The following is a 13613-nucleotide window of genomic DNA, read 5'->3' as shown; positions in this document are numbered from 1 at the left end:
ATTCATTGGAAGGACTGGTGCTGAAGCTGACCCTCCAATACTTCGGCCAACTGATGCGAAGAACTGACTCACTAGAAAAGACCCTAATGCTGGGAAGGACTGAGGCAGGAGGAGAAGGGGACGACAGAGGATGAGATGGTTGGATGGCATCACCGACTGGATGAACATGAGTTTGAGCAAGCTCCGGGAGCTGGTGATGGACAGGGAGGCCTGATATGCTGCAGTCCGTGGGATCGTAAAGAGTCAGACACGACTTAGCGACTGAATAACCACTACAAGGGGGGACTGTAGTGATGCTGTTTGGTTTTGCTCAGTTTAAGTGAGAGAGGTCCAAAGGATTCTGGTGCCTCAAATCCCTGCCCACATCTTGGACAGCAAGAGTGAGGCAGTGGTGAAAGCACAGGGCTGGGAGTCGGTTTCCTTGACTCCAACTCCCTGCTGGTGTGAGATTCTTTCCTGCTTGAAAGTAAATTCCATGAGAGTGAGGACTTTGTCTCATTCACCTCTAGAAGGGTGCCTGGCACACGCTTGGCACCATGTGAATATTTGCCAAATGACTGGCAAACCAAATGTGTGATCTGGGGACATCATGAACTTGAACTATGGGCCTCAGTCTTCCTCCCAATAAAATGAGTATAAAATGATTACCCTACTTTCCTCAGAGGACTGCCATAATGAGAACACGGGCTCATGAAAATGCTTATATGACATGATGAGACACATTCGCTGTTTCCTGTTTGTGGCTGGTAGGAGAGACCACTTCAGATTCTATACAGGAAGGGCCAAGGCCCAGCCGTGCCATGCCTCTCTCCCATCCTCAACTTGTTTCTGGTTGCATCAAACCAGCCTAGAAGGAAGCCCCCAAATAATGACTCAGATTTCATTTCTCTTTTGCACAAGGGTAGAGGGAAGATATACTACCTTGCATTGTCCCGGCCATGCGACTTCAAGAAATTCATGTCTCGGTATCGGGAGAGAAATGCCACCAGCTGGTCATTTGTCCTGTGGAAGCAAACCAAGAGGAAAGTCAGAGCCCTCCAGAGACTGTGGACACTTGTGACTGGCTCCCTTCTTTGTCACAGCAACCACATCCCCTCCTTCATTAATACCTCGCAGATGCATGAGGCATCTACTTTCATGTACTTCCATCACTGAGTTTACCAAAGTATGCTAAAATGGACTGTTGGTATGTTTGTCTCCTACACGCTCCCATATGCTGTGAACTCCTTGAGAATTAGCATAGTGTCTTACCTGTTTTGGAATCCCCAGGGCCCAACACTGGGATCAGCAAACAGTAAGACATCAGTGAATACCTCGGTGGCAGGTACAGAGTAACCTCAGGGCCTTTGCACTCACTGTGCCTGGCTATGGTTTTTCCAGTGGTCAGGTATGGATGTGAGAGTTGGACTATAAAGAAAGCTGAGCACCAAAGAATTAATGCTTTTGAACTGTGGCATTGGAGAAGACTATTCAGAGTCCCTTGGACTGCAAGGAAATCCAACCAGTCCATCCTAAAGGAGATCAGTCCTGAATATTCATTGGAAGGACTGATGCTAAAGCTGAAACTCCAATACTTTGGCCACCTGATGCAAAGAGTTGACTCATTGGAAAAGACCCTGATGCTGGGAAAGATTGAAGGCAAGAGGAGAAGGGGAACAACAGAGGATGAGATGGTTGGATGGCATCACCAACTCAATGGACATGAGTCTGAGTGAACTCCAGGAGTCGGTGATGGACAGGGAGGCCTGGCATGCTGCAGTCCATAGGGCTGCAAAGAGTCAGACATGACTGAGTGACTGAACTGAACTGAACTGTGCCTGGGAAATTCTGCCCCATATCTTTCTATGTCTGCTCTTGTCATCCAGATTTCTTTTCAAACGTCACCTCATCAGAAAGGCTGTTTTTAGCCCTCCAACCTAAAGCAGCACCCACTCCCCTTCACTTAACATATCACTCTACTTACATATGATCTCATCACCATCCGAAAGGCCTGAATTTACATTAGGATGTAAGCTCCATGAGGACAGAAGCAAATCAAACTTGCTCGTCACTGGCACATAGTAGGAGGTGCAGTAATCACAGTAGGAGGTACAGTGATGTCTGCTGGATGAGTGGATGACTAAAGGTGAGATGAGTTTACAGGGACGCCTTCAAAGGCACTTTGAGAAACGAATGCATCAATGAATGAATGAATGCTAAATCCTCCCTAACCCCTGGGCTACTGACTGAGAGAGCTTTAAGAAATATGAAGTGCAATACAAACAGGTGACATCGTTCCCAGCATTGTTATCCCAAATTTATCGCCATCAATCTCAGCACTAGCAGTGTAGTCACAGCTAATCAGCTTGTGCACACAGCTGTGACAGTATTTTAAAAGGCAGTCACACGGGTCTCCATCTGCCAGAAACGCCGTCGCCTCTTACGCTGAATAAACCCAAACAGGTAAATGGTGCTGAAGTGACAGCTCCTTTATCATCAGGCTTCTCTGCTGGGGGGTTTTTACTTAGAAGGAAAGGGTTAACCATCATTTCAAATTGGGAGAGTAAGGTGAAGGTGCATCTCTGGGAAGAGAAAGGAGGCTAGAACTTTGTGGGGGGTAGGGGCAAGGTGCCTCAGAAAGCGATGCCTGAACTCTGGAAGCAGAAAGGGTTGGAGATAGATCTCAGCTCCAGTCCTGACCTAGCTGTGTGTCCTAGGGTAAGTCACTCAACCTGAGTGACAGCCTTCACCTGGCTGCCCTGCACAAAGTAGGTATATATACTGATGGATAATGGGTTGCATGAAGGGCATGCAGTAGGTGCACGATAAATGCAAGGTGCTCTGCTCTTGGCCTCTCACCAGCCCGGAGGGGGCCGCTCCCAGCCATCCCTCCCTCTCATTTCCCTGCATCACCCGAAGTCGCGCCACTCTAAGCCCCTGCTCTCGGATTGGCTAACTCCTGTTGACCAACTCATAATTCCAGCGGAGGGGGACAGAGCAGTTAAGAGATGCTGCAGCAGAACCCAGCACTGCTGACAGCCCACCCTAGTGCGGAAGTCAACCACTTCAAAACCGGCTGTTCTAGTGGCTGCCGGACGCCAGAAAAACCCCGTGTGTCTGCGACAAGGTAAATCCACACGGGCGCAAAGGCAGACAGCTTTAGCCCTGAGGATATGCACATGGGTGAAGCCTGGGGACGCAGACAAAGGCCAAGCCCACGTGTCTGTGCCCACGTGGAGCATCTCCGCAGGCGGGCAGGGTGAAGCCCAGGCGTGCCTCACGCCCAGTGATGGAGAGCGGTGGGCAGAGGGCTTCTTGAAGGTGCTGGAGAGGTGGAAACTAAACCAGCCTGGAAAGGAAATTAAGCAACCTCTCTTCCCAAATCACAGAGGCGCGTTCCAGCTCCGTGGCTTAGAGGTGCCTATTTACCAACCCCCTCGCCACTCTCCGCGACAGTTCATTATTGTCCTCCCGATGAATACAGGGACAAGTTAACCTCTGAATGGGTCCCTGGCAGCAGGAATAATAAACAGGGACCTCTCAGAGGCCTCGGTGGGAGGATTGGAGGGGCCGGGCCGGGGCTCCCGGGCCCCCTCTCGCGAAGCCTCAGGCCTCCCAGGGTCAGCGGCTGCGGCTCCATTTGGCAGCCCCAGAAAGCGCCTTTCAGGGCCCCGAGCTGGGGCCATTTTCACATTTACCGCTTCACCGCGTCCCCATCTGACAAGGATGAATAGGCATTTAGCGAATTTACTTAGCGATGCTTCCACATGAAATCGTCTCAAAAGATGACATCTTCGGGGAGGGAGGGCGGATGGGGAGGGGGCTGCAGATTCCAGGCCCAGAACTTGTGGGTAAAGCCGATTTTCAAAGCACAGCGCTGGGTCCTGGCTTGGCTGGACACGAAGGTTACCCGGCCACCACCCCCTCCTTGGGTGAAGAGCCTGCCCTGCATGCTAAATAACACCCGTGGCCTGAGCCCTTCTGCAGGGACCAGGCTGGGGACCAGGTTTCCCTATTGTGGCTTTCAGATGCCTGTTGATACTTGCCTACGTAATATTTAGTTCCCACTGGATAATTAACAGCTTGGGATTTGCTGTCATTTTACACAGTCTCCGGCTCTCTCCCCTTCACAAGCATTTCTCACTCCTCCTTTCTGGTGTAATCATTTGCCAAATGGTTTGTGCAGCTCATCAACGTGTGGCTGTCTCCTCCCCAATTTCTTTCTACCTTTTGGAAGCACGTCTCGCATTCGTGCTGGGGACCCTGGGGCCCATCACTATAGCTTTTGGAGCTACTGGGACATCTTTATGGAAATATGTAACTAAATATATATGACAAATAATTTATTTTAATAAATACATTTGTTTTAATGTAAACAAATCTATTGGAACCATCTAGAAACCTCGCTTGAAAAGAATAAATAAACACATGAATAGTAAAATAAGCTCCTGAAGCACCACCATTTATGGGATGTCCACCATGACATGGGCCCCCAAGGCAGGCTTTTGCTACAATTTATTACGTTTAATGGTCACAAAAGAGTCTCTAAAATGTGTTTCATTCCCATTTTATAGATGGGCAATTGAGACTCAAAGAAAACGGCCATTTACTGAACAGTGCAGAACTAGGATTAAAACCTGGTTCCAAATGCAAAGTTCCAGCTCTTTGCTATTAGATGGCATCTACAAAGGAATGGATGGATGAATGAGTGAATTAGTGCATGAATGAGGGAACGAACCTCATCTCAGGCACAAGAGAAAACACAAGTGTTCCAAAGCCTCCTCATTCAGAGCCTGGTCTTGGGACCAGCAACATCGGCCCACTGCTGTTACACATGCCCTACCTCAGCTCCACCCAAGACCTACTGAGTTAAAATGTGCCTTTTAACAGACTCCCAGGTGATGTGTGTGCCCTTTAAAGTTTAGGAAGCGCTGCTTTAAGCCAAGCATGAATATTGGTAGTTAATTCTCTTCCTCTTCCCTTTATCTTCTCCCCATGGTCTCTTCTTGAGAGCCCAGACTTCAGGCAAGTTACTTTCATCTCCATAAGCCTCAGGTGTTGGGAGTATTAAATAAAATAAAGCATGTAAGACGCACGCGGTAGCATCCAGCCCACATAAGCCTTTTGATAAAGGTTAACTGCTGTTTAATAGTATTATTACTGCCATCGTGAGCATCAGAAGCTTAAGACATTTTGAGCTGGGGATAGCAGTAGAAGACCCAAGCTGAATCGAACCTGGAAGGCTTTCTGAGCGTCATACCCATGGATGTTCTGCAGAGCATGGTTTGGGAAATGCCCCACAGGAGGGAACCTGTCTACAGTCTCCTGGCTGGTGGCAGAGTTAGGAACTGGCTCCCGGAGGTCACCACACCATCCTGTGTGTCTGATGTGCATATGGTTCTGGGTGTGAAGACACACAGGAGGAAGGGGTATAGCTCTCAGGTCCACGGGCGCCCAGCCCAGTCCCAGGCCAACCTGTCTGCTGGCAGCGTGTGGCAGGGTGAGGAGGGGATGGAGCCTGCCTTATCTCACTTGGAAAGAGCCCGACACCGAGCTAACTGCCCTCCTCTGGGTCCCCTCTACCCACCGCGCTGTACCGGGCACCACTCTCCCGATACAGATGCTAAGCTCCTCCCACCAGCTGCTCATGGCTGCAGGTGAGGCTGACGGTGCCAAGGCAAAGCTCAGCGCAGAGTATCGTGAATGTCAGGATTCAGGGTTTCAAGCCACTGATGCTGCCAACTATGCCCAGACCCCAGAGGGCACTGGATTTAGCCCTCCTGTTTGCAGTGGGTGGGCCATTTGTGGAGCAGAAATGTGGTGAGGGGCAGTGGATGGAGGCCTGTGGAACAGAGCAAGCTGAGGACTGAGGCCCCTTCAGTCTGAGCTCAGAATATACTACATTATTTCCCCAACTTCTTCCATGAGTGTATCATCTGTACAGTTATTTCCTATGACTGCTCAATTTAAATACCACCTTAGCATTACTGTATGCAACCATATCTGTGGTAGTGGATGTACCTTTTTATTTTAATATTTAAAATATTTACATTTTATTTTATAGTTTAAATTTAAATTTTAAATTGTGGCAAAACACAAGGAACAAAATTTGCCATCTTAACCCTTTTCAGTTTGTACAGTTGGGTTGTCTTAAGACCTTTCATGCTGCTGCGAAAACATCGCCACCATCCATTTCCAAACTCTTTTCTTCTTGCAGAACTGAAACTGAATCCATTAAACAACATCTCCCCACTTCCCCCTCTGCACCCGGCCACCATCCTTCTACTTTCTGTCTCTGTGAATATTCAGAGTGGTCAGACTCTAGGACCTCACGTAAATGGGATCATACAGTATTTACCTTTGGTGGCTGACTTCTTTCACATGGCACAGTGTCCTCAAGGTTCATCCATGTGGTTACATGGGTCAGAATTTCTATTCTTTATGAGGCTAAATAATATTCCATTCAGATGTACTATTTTTATGTTTTCTCCTAACATATGAAAAGCAATAATGATGCTTGTCTGTATTCTCTCTAAAGCAACTGGGCCACTAAAGGCATATGGAGAGTGGTCATCTGTCTCGGCGTGCCCAGAACTGAGGGAGTGCCCAGGACACAGAATTTTTCATTTTATTTATTTATTTATTTAAGAATTTTTCATTTTAAAATCAGACAGTTCTGGGCAATTCAAGACAAGTTTGTGACCCCAGGCACATGGATCTGCCGAGGGCTGAGTGACCCTAGGAGAAATGTCATCCACCATCCTCCTATGAGGAGCCCAGGAGTACAGAAAACCACAGTAGTGGGAAGGTTAATTGTAATCAGTTCCTGTGCTTTTAAAATTATAACCATGAAACTTAGGCTACAGCAAGATAGAGACTGAAATAACAGCAGAGGTAATAATAGCAGCTAACACTTTGCTTAGTCACTCAGTCATGTCCGACCCTTTTGCAATCCCATGGACTGTAGCCCGCCAGGCTCCTCTGTCCGAGGGATTCTCTAAGGCAAGGATACTGCAGTGGATTTCCATGCCCTCCTCCAGGATCTAACACTTGGGTGCCTACTGTGTGGATCAGACACTGTTCTAAGCACTTTGCGCCTATTAACCCACTTATGGCTCATGATGACCCTATGAAGTAGATGCTGTAGTGTTTACATGTATTTTTAATACAGAGATGGGAACATGCACGTACGTGACTTTTTGATGTAATGATGTGTCATGTTCTGTCTAACCAACACACACAGGAAGACTTCATTCTCTCAGTGGCTGAACAGACTCCTATGGAAGGGGCGTGGCCAACCCCCTAGTGATGGACACTTAGGTTATTTTCTCACCCACCTCCCCCCATACAGGTATTGCTCCTACGAACATCGTCACACACTTATCTTTCCACTTGTGGGTAAGATTCTGCAGGATTAAATCCCCAGATGTGGAACTGTTCATGAGGGCATGGCTGGCACTCACATCATTACATAGGAACCGAGCCAGCTGCCACCAGCGATGCGGAGGAAGAGGGAAATTGTGAAGAGATGGAGCAGGGGAGGCTGGTGGGCTTCTTCAACAGGTTGGCCAGGTTTCCCCAAGGTACCAACAACCAGTGGGACCCAAATGAACCTTTTGTCAAGCAGCAAGAGGTGTTGGGGGGGTGCAGAAAATCCCATAGCCCTGGCATTTTCAATTGGGCACCTTGGACAGTGCTTTTCAGGAGGCTGGTTAGAGTCATGAGGCCAGCAGACATTGGGTCTAATTCTGTTCTGTTCCTCCAGGACCTGACACACAGTAGGTACTCAACAGTTATCCACTGGCATGTTTAACAAGCACCCAAGGGGAGCACCAGCCATCAAGGCTCACAGATGCAGCTGCCGAGCCCAGCACAGTGCCTGCCCCCCAGGAAGGGCTTTGCCCACGGAGGCAGACAGCACGATGTTCACTCTGTGCCTTTGCCTTCTCTGTTCCCCCTGCCAGGAATGCTGTTCCCTATGTCTCTAATCTGGGGGAGGTGCTGGGCAGTGAGAAAACACTTCATAATAGCAATGCAGAAAACATGCTTTTTGTTGCCTGGAACATGCTAAGCGTTCCTCCTCTTCCTTTTTTCCACAGTAGCCCCATCAAGCGGGTACTAGTTTACATGTGAATAAAGTGGGACACACAGATTTAACAGTTTGGCCAAAGGCTTAAAAGAGGTGAGGCAGAGGCTCAGACCTCACCACCCAAGTCCAGAAGGCAGATTCATTTCAACCCCATTTTCCTGTGGTAAATAGGCTGCAGAAATGTGCTGCATTTCTTTATAAAGAGCCAGGAAACCTCAGCCACCTTCTGAAGCCCCCTACTTCACTCCAAGGGGACCTCTGCCACACATAACGTTGCACGTCAGGAGTTGACCCAGATAAAGCCTTCTGTCCAGGGTGTGGGCCTTTCTGAGGCTCTTGTCTACAATCTGAGCCCAGCCACCTGATCCTTCTCACTGCACTCCATCTCGAGAATGGATTTAGACCCTTTTATCCATCAGGCTTATTTCTCTGAGGAGAGATACTGCCATCACTGTCCTCGACTTTCCAGATGGTTCACGCTTGAGCCTTACTGAATCTTCTTGCCCACTAGGAAATCTCTCAGCAAGGCTAGAACTCCAGAACAACGAGAGCAAAGGCCAAGTTCAGGGTTCTCTGAAGAGGTAAGGGCAAAGGCAGCTGGAAATAAGAGAAGGCGACCCCCGATTTGATTGCAGTGGGTTTCCACTGCAAAGACACGAGTGCTGGAGTTCCCTGGGGGTACAGTGGATAAGAATCCGCCTGCCCCTGTAAGGGACACAGGTTCGATCCTTGGTCCGGGAAGATCCCACATGCTGCAGAGCAACTAAGCCTGTGTGCCACAACTACTGAGCCCATGCTTTAGAGCCCGCGATCAAACACTATAAATCCAACTCTACTGTACCCACACCCTGGACCCCACAACAAGAGAAGCCACCACAACTAGTAGCCCACACACCGCAACTATAGAGGAGCCACTGCTCTCTGTAACTAGAGAAAGCCTGAGTGTAGCAACAAAGACCCAGTGCAAACAAAAATAAATAAATACATTTTTAAAATTAAAGAAAAAACAATTTTTGAAAAGACCCAGGGATACAGGAAAGCTAGATGCTGGAATCTTCCTGGATCCCATGAGCATAATTACAGCCACAGCTGAGCACCCAAGGAAAAGTGAACTGGATAAAATGCCGCCGCAGCTTCCAAACTCCTGTCTAATCCATCCTCAGGGAAGCAGTTGTAAGATGTAAAACATAAGCCTATCACACCCCTTCTACTTAATATCCTTCGTGGTGCTCCATCTCCTGCAGGACAGTGTCCCAGCTCCTCAGCGAGGCTGCAAAGTGGGTCATGGGCTGGCCCTGTCCTTTCAGTCTTCGGGATAACCTGAAGTTCTATACACGTTCGGTGCTCTTGCATGACTCTAAGAGTTTGCAAGTTCTGTCTGCTCTCCTGGGAAACACAATGTCCCACTTTGGCAGGTTAGATGGCAGAGCCCCGGAAGTGCAGTGGATCAGACGGCCATGGTCCCTGTCGTCTAGTAGGGACAGCGGGGGAGGTTGACAAAGGGGGAGATTCTTGGGATGGGGGAAAACACCAGGTAGACTAAAGCACAAAGGCACCAGGGGACAACTCTTCTCCTCCACACGGCCAGACAGCAAACTAGATAACCACCTGGATAATAAAACCCAATTGCCTTTAATTGGATTTATCTTTGTTACTGGCGAAAACCATGCAGAATTAAAACATGCTCATTGCATTTGCAGGAACTGGCAAGCCATTTCTTAAACACTTTCACAGAACATTTCTAAGACACACATTTTTCATTTTAAGCACACATCAGCCATTCTAACAGGCAGTTTATCTGACATTCCATCAGTGGGAACTCTTAACACATCAACTCTTTCTCCAGATGGCTGTAATGGAAAGGTAACTGACAAGAATCAGTACCCAGAGGCCAAGCCTGATCCAAGAACGCTGCTGGAATCGCGAACGAAGAAGTGAATCGCCATTCAGCCGTGTGTGTGTGTGTGTGTGTGTGTGTGTAGTCTATTTGATTGTATCTCAGCTCTGAAATCTGGTTTTCCTCATATGCCATGAGACATCTCAAATGAGCAGAACATTTGCTTAACTAAATTCTGCATCCCTTTATAATGACTGATTATAGCCAGTTATTTGATTTGGTTTTGAGGAGGACAAGACAAGGCCTCCTTGGGAGGGCATCAAAAGATTGAATCTTAAAAATAAAGGTCATGTAAGTAGGAAAGCCAAAACTTGGCTGCAAAGAAATCTGTTTTTGGAAAAGCACTCGTAGAAATTTCTCTCTGATGTTTGCCACTTTCTTGCCATTGGATTTTAAGTAGGTTCTCTGAGTCTTAGTTTTCTAATCTGCAAAATGGGCATGACAATGGTCTCTGAATTGCCTATGTGTTGGGGGTATGACGCCCCTAATGCCTGGCCCCCAGGAATGTTCAATGAATGGAAGTTTTCAGAAGGAAGTCCCTATATCCTTGGCTTAGAAATGCTGGAGGAAAGGCATTCCCACTCCTTATCAATCTTCCATCAAAGTGTGGCCTTTTAAATCTTGCCTGCTTTTATTCCTATCAGTAACATAAGTGACGTATGTTCTGGTTCCTTGATAGGATGCTAGCTGAGGACATGAACCTTGTCTGATCCATCTCTAGTTCATCAGTGTCCAGCACAGACCTGAAACAGGCCAGGTTCTAGCAGCCACATGCCTCCTTCTCTTTGGATCCTCATGCCTGTTTCAGAGTGGCCGACAGAACCTGCCCTGCACATGTGCTGCATTCCAGAATGAGGGCCCATCCACACTGTCCCTATGCTAGGGACACCCTCCTTACATCTTTGCTTGGTCAACTCATGCTTACTTTTGCAAGAATCAGTTCAGTGTCAGTTCAAGCAGCAAGGACTAGGGTATAAATTAAAGGGTTCTGTGCTGCAGTGGTAAAGAATCCACCTGCCAATGCAGGAGACGCAGGAGCCGTGGGATGGATCCCTGGGTCGGGAAGATCCCTTGGAGTTAGAAATGGCAACCTACTCCAGTGTTCTTGCCTGGAGAATCCCATGGACAGAGGAGCCTGGTGGGCTACAGTCCACAGGGTTGCAGAGTCAGACACGACTGAACATGCAAGTAGAAGATAAAGATAAGAGAGCATTAATTAGCATTAAACCAAATTAAGCTCGAGGCATGTTGGACTTAGCTCCCTGGGTGTTAGTTGCTCAGTCATGTCCAATTTTTTGCAACTCCATGGACTGTAGCCCACCAGTCTCCTCTGTCTATGGGATTCTCCAGGCAAGAATACTACAGTGGATTGTCATTCCCTCTGCCGGAGGATCTTCCCGACCCAGGGATCAAACCCTGGTCTCCTGCATCGCAGGCGGATTCTTTACCGTTTGAGCTACAGGGAAGTCTAATTAAACTCTTGGTAAGTTCAACTTGCCCTCTGTGTGTATGGCTAAAAACGGGTATTTTATACGGTTTCACACTCTCCTGGTTCAAATGATGGTAACGACCTATGGTAGTAATTGATCCATTTCAATTCAGTGGACAGGTGTCCCCAGTGCACCAACACTAACACATCAGTATTTGAAGTGGTTAAAATAATGCAGACAGATGGAGGTCTAAGCTCCAGTTACACCAGTTGTGAGCTGTGTGGCCTTTGGCAGGTCATTTCATCTATTTGAAGTTCAGTTTCTTCATCTCTAAAACAGAGGATGATAACAATGCCGACGTTGTACTATGTACAATGTATGTAATTGAACAGTGTATGTCCATTGTTATACGTAGTGTGGCTATGAAAAGTAAATGAAATCAGAGGGCATACAGTTGCTTGCCACTGAACAATCCTGGATGATACAGAAAGTGGTTTCAGAAGTGGGCTGATGACTGGTGGGCAGGGGAGAGCAACAGGGATCCCTCTAGGCTGGGTAGCTTAGTCCCCAGAAGGCAAAAATGTTAGCTATCATTATTGCTGTTGTTATTACTATTGCTTCTAGGACTAAAGTCTGTTCTGTTGGGGGTGGAATACAAAAAAGCATATCATCTCCCAGAATTTCAGGGCTCGGTCAGTTCAGATTTCAGCCCTGGGGCGAGACTTAGCTCAGAGGACAGACGACTGTCCCTGAGCACGCTGGCAGCCTGCCAGGCTCACTAGCCTGTCTGTATTGGAACAAAGCCAAGATGCAACCCAGAAGAGAAGCCTCATACCCCTCCACGGAAAGACAAATGCTGTAGTCACTCCTGCAAATTTTAAGCAGGCATAGATTCTTGGCTCATGAAAGATTCTGAAGGATCAGGAAATGCTGCACCCAGTGTATTCATTTCTTTTTTCTTCTCAAAGTAAAGTTTAATTTAAAAAAGAAATATAAAGCTAAGTAAAATCACAAAATATACTTAAATATCCTTACTGAACTTTACCAAAATATGCATTTCAAAGTTTATATCTGATAATTCTCCCATCTAAAAAAAAAAACTCATTTCTGAGAAACTACTCTAATTTGTTTTCATTTAATCTTTCAAAAGGTTGGTTATGCAGAGCCTGCTATGTGCCAGCTACTCAAGCAAATGGGTGACTTGTTCTGGTCAATGAACTATGCATGCATGCATCAATCATATCATATCATATCACACTCATATAGGCCAGCATTGAAAGGCCATTGTTTAAGCAGACAGCAGATGTGAATTCCACACCCAGCGCTATCTGTTCTGCTTCCATCCTTGAAGTTGATCTAAATAAACCTGTAATGACTCTGCACCCACATCTTCAGACTCATGAACATGACCTGGCCCAAAAGTCATACACATCACTCCCACCCAGTGTATTCTTTACCCACAGACTTCCAAGGCTGTCTGTGTTATTTCAGAGGGCCGGTGAAAACGTAAGAAAGAAATTAGGCTGTCTAAACAGAGGACATAGGCTCTGTTTAGACATTCGGCAATTTTTGGAGGCAGAAAACTTCGGAAATGTTCTAAAAGAGATGTTATCGTATAGATCAGTGGTTCTCAAGCTGCATCTGGGGCAGCCCTGGGTTCTGCTGGGCTGGTGGGGCCTCACTCGAGGTTCTTCAGGAGGAGGCACTGCCAGCTCTGTTGGGGTTTTAAGTGAAGTTTAGTTGAGAAAAGAAGATGTAGTAGCTTAAAAAGAAATGTTCAGACATCATTAAGGAAGATAGCTGGTTCAGATTCCTTTTTTTTTTTTTGGTGGGAAGGAGGTGGGTGGATTAGAGGACCTGACTAAACCTCAGTAGCAGGACTGACTGGGCTCTGCCCTCACTGACCGTCAGACCTCGGGCAGATACAGTGCTCTGAGCTGCTCTCTAGTCTTCTGAACACCGGACTCACCGTAGGACATGTTTCCTAGAGTTGCTCTGAGGATAAAAGGGCTGACGCATTTAGGCTAAGTGCTTAGCCTGGGTGCACGGTACACAGTAAACACTCAATGGGTGCATGGTACACAGTAAACACTTAATGGATGCATGGTACAGAGTGAACGCTTCATAAGTATTAGCTGGGTAACTTACTGGGAATGTAATTAGGTTTCCTTTTTCCTTCCCTCCTTCGTCTCTCCCTCCATCCTTCCCTTCCTTCCTC

General features: G+C 47.3%; 1 protein-coding gene across 2 annotated transcripts in view; it reads right to left on the bottom strand.

Moving 5' to 3' along the window:
- XYLT1 (xylosyltransferase 1) overlaps nucleotides 1-13613 on the bottom strand; it is a 343638-nt gene that overhangs the window by 53546 nt on the left and 276479 nt on the right. For both annotated transcript variants that reach the window (XM_043914408.1, XM_043914409.1), the window contains exon 6: nucleotides 922-1002. In XM_043914408.1, coding sequence (XP_043770343.1) covers nucleotides 922-1002 — 81 coding nt within the window. The remainder of the gene's footprint in view (nucleotides 1-921; nucleotides 1003-13613) is intronic.

This window comes from Cervus elaphus, chromosome 10 (assembly GCF_910594005.1).
Source record: "Cervus elaphus chromosome 10, mCerEla1.1, whole genome shotgun sequence".
Lineage (NCBI taxonomy): Eukaryota > Metazoa > Chordata > Mammalia > Artiodactyla > Cervidae > Cervus > Cervus elaphus.
This window is presented reverse-complemented; position numbering and strand designations above follow the sequence as displayed.